At 44.1% G+C, this 1,175-nt stretch overlaps 1 pseudogene across 1 annotated transcript in view; it reads right to left on the bottom strand.

Moving 5' to 3' along the window:
- Positions 1 to 509: 509 nt before the first annotated feature.
- TEOVI_000387700:pseudogene overlaps positions 510 to 1,175 on the bottom strand; it is an 808-nt pseudogene continuing 142 nt past the window's right edge. The window contains 2 exon segments of the mRNA in view: positions 510 to 551; positions 553 to 1,175. The exon segment at positions 553 to 1,175 is cut by the window's right edge and continues 142 nt beyond it. Of these exon segments, the coding sequence occupies positions 510 to 551; positions 553 to 1,175 (665 nt within the window).

The following is a 1,175-nucleotide window of genomic DNA, read 5'->3' as shown; positions in this document are numbered from 1 at the left end:
TAAAATCCTTAAAGTCCTTAAAATGCTAAAAACTCATAAAAACAGCATACATCAGAGAAAGTTCTTATTTACAAGAAAATTGGAACCTTTGCAAGCATTATTCTCCAATTTTCTGTCAGTATATTTGTACTCCTCTTGTTTTTCTTTTCGGAGCACTTTTTCCCTTCTGAATTTAGTGTTTCTTCTGCTCCTTCTGTGTTTTTCTGCTCTTCTCCATCTTTGGATTTGCATTTTCCATCTGTTTCCGATTTCCCTTCCCATTTTCAGTTACTTTTTTTTGCAGGTCGAGTTCGTGGTATGGGTGGCGCAGTTATGCGGCTTATTTTATTCCACTTTTCCTTTGCTGCCGGCGGTTTCTTGCGCTGTTTGTGCTATTTCTGGCGCAAAGCTGCGTGGTTTTTCTAGAGCTGTGGCCCGCGCATCCAGAACATCCAATTGTTTACTTCGCTCGTTGACGAGGTTGTTATGTTTTTCTCGTGCTTCTAGAGCTTCTGCGAGCTCCTCCATCTCTTTGAGCCATGGGGTTGCCGTGTCTTTAAATATTTCGTGGGGTTTTTTGTTTGACAATTTGATGCACCTGCCGTTGTTTTGTTTCCCGTTGCAGGTTGTTTCGAATGATCCGAGGTATGTGTTTCCGGATTTAGTGGTTACGAGCCGTGCTACGTTTGCCAGTGCTTTTCGTATCGTTTGTTATATTGTTGTTTCTTCGTGATATTCTGATGTGTAAATCTGCAGTTGTTCCTTGGCTGCGTTGTTTTTCGACGCGGCTGTGTTCTTCCAGACATTGGAAGCTATTTGGCCCTTGAAACAAATGTCTTCTACTTGGCCACTTTGCTCTCTTTGGCATATACAGCTCATTGCCGCCAGTAATGTTTTAACCGTGCCATTTGGAGCCGTTGTGGTACAGGCAGTGTCTGTTGAGCTGATGGAACTTGGTGAAGCACAGAAGATCTGGTTGTTGTTTACGGTTGCCAGAGTTGCTGCAGCGTCACCGAGAAAGATTTTTTTCATCTCCGCGGCGATGTTTGCCGATTTTATTAGTGTGATTGGCGGTACAGGTGGCGTTGTTATTGTGGCTAACTCGATTGCTGTGTCGGATATCACTGCTAGTTCAGCTTTGGCGGCCTGAAGTTGGGCCTGTGAAAGCTGCGCGTAGTGCTGTTCCGTGGTTTTCA

Source organism: Trypanosoma equiperdum (assembly GCF_001457755.1).
Source record: "Trypanosoma equiperdum strain OVI genome assembly, contig: ctg_828, whole genome shotgun sequence".
Lineage (NCBI taxonomy): Eukaryota > Euglenozoa > Kinetoplastea > Trypanosomatida > Trypanosomatidae > Trypanosoma > Trypanosoma equiperdum.
Note: the sequence above shows the minus strand (reverse complement) of the source record. Positions and strands in the feature narration are given on the sequence as shown.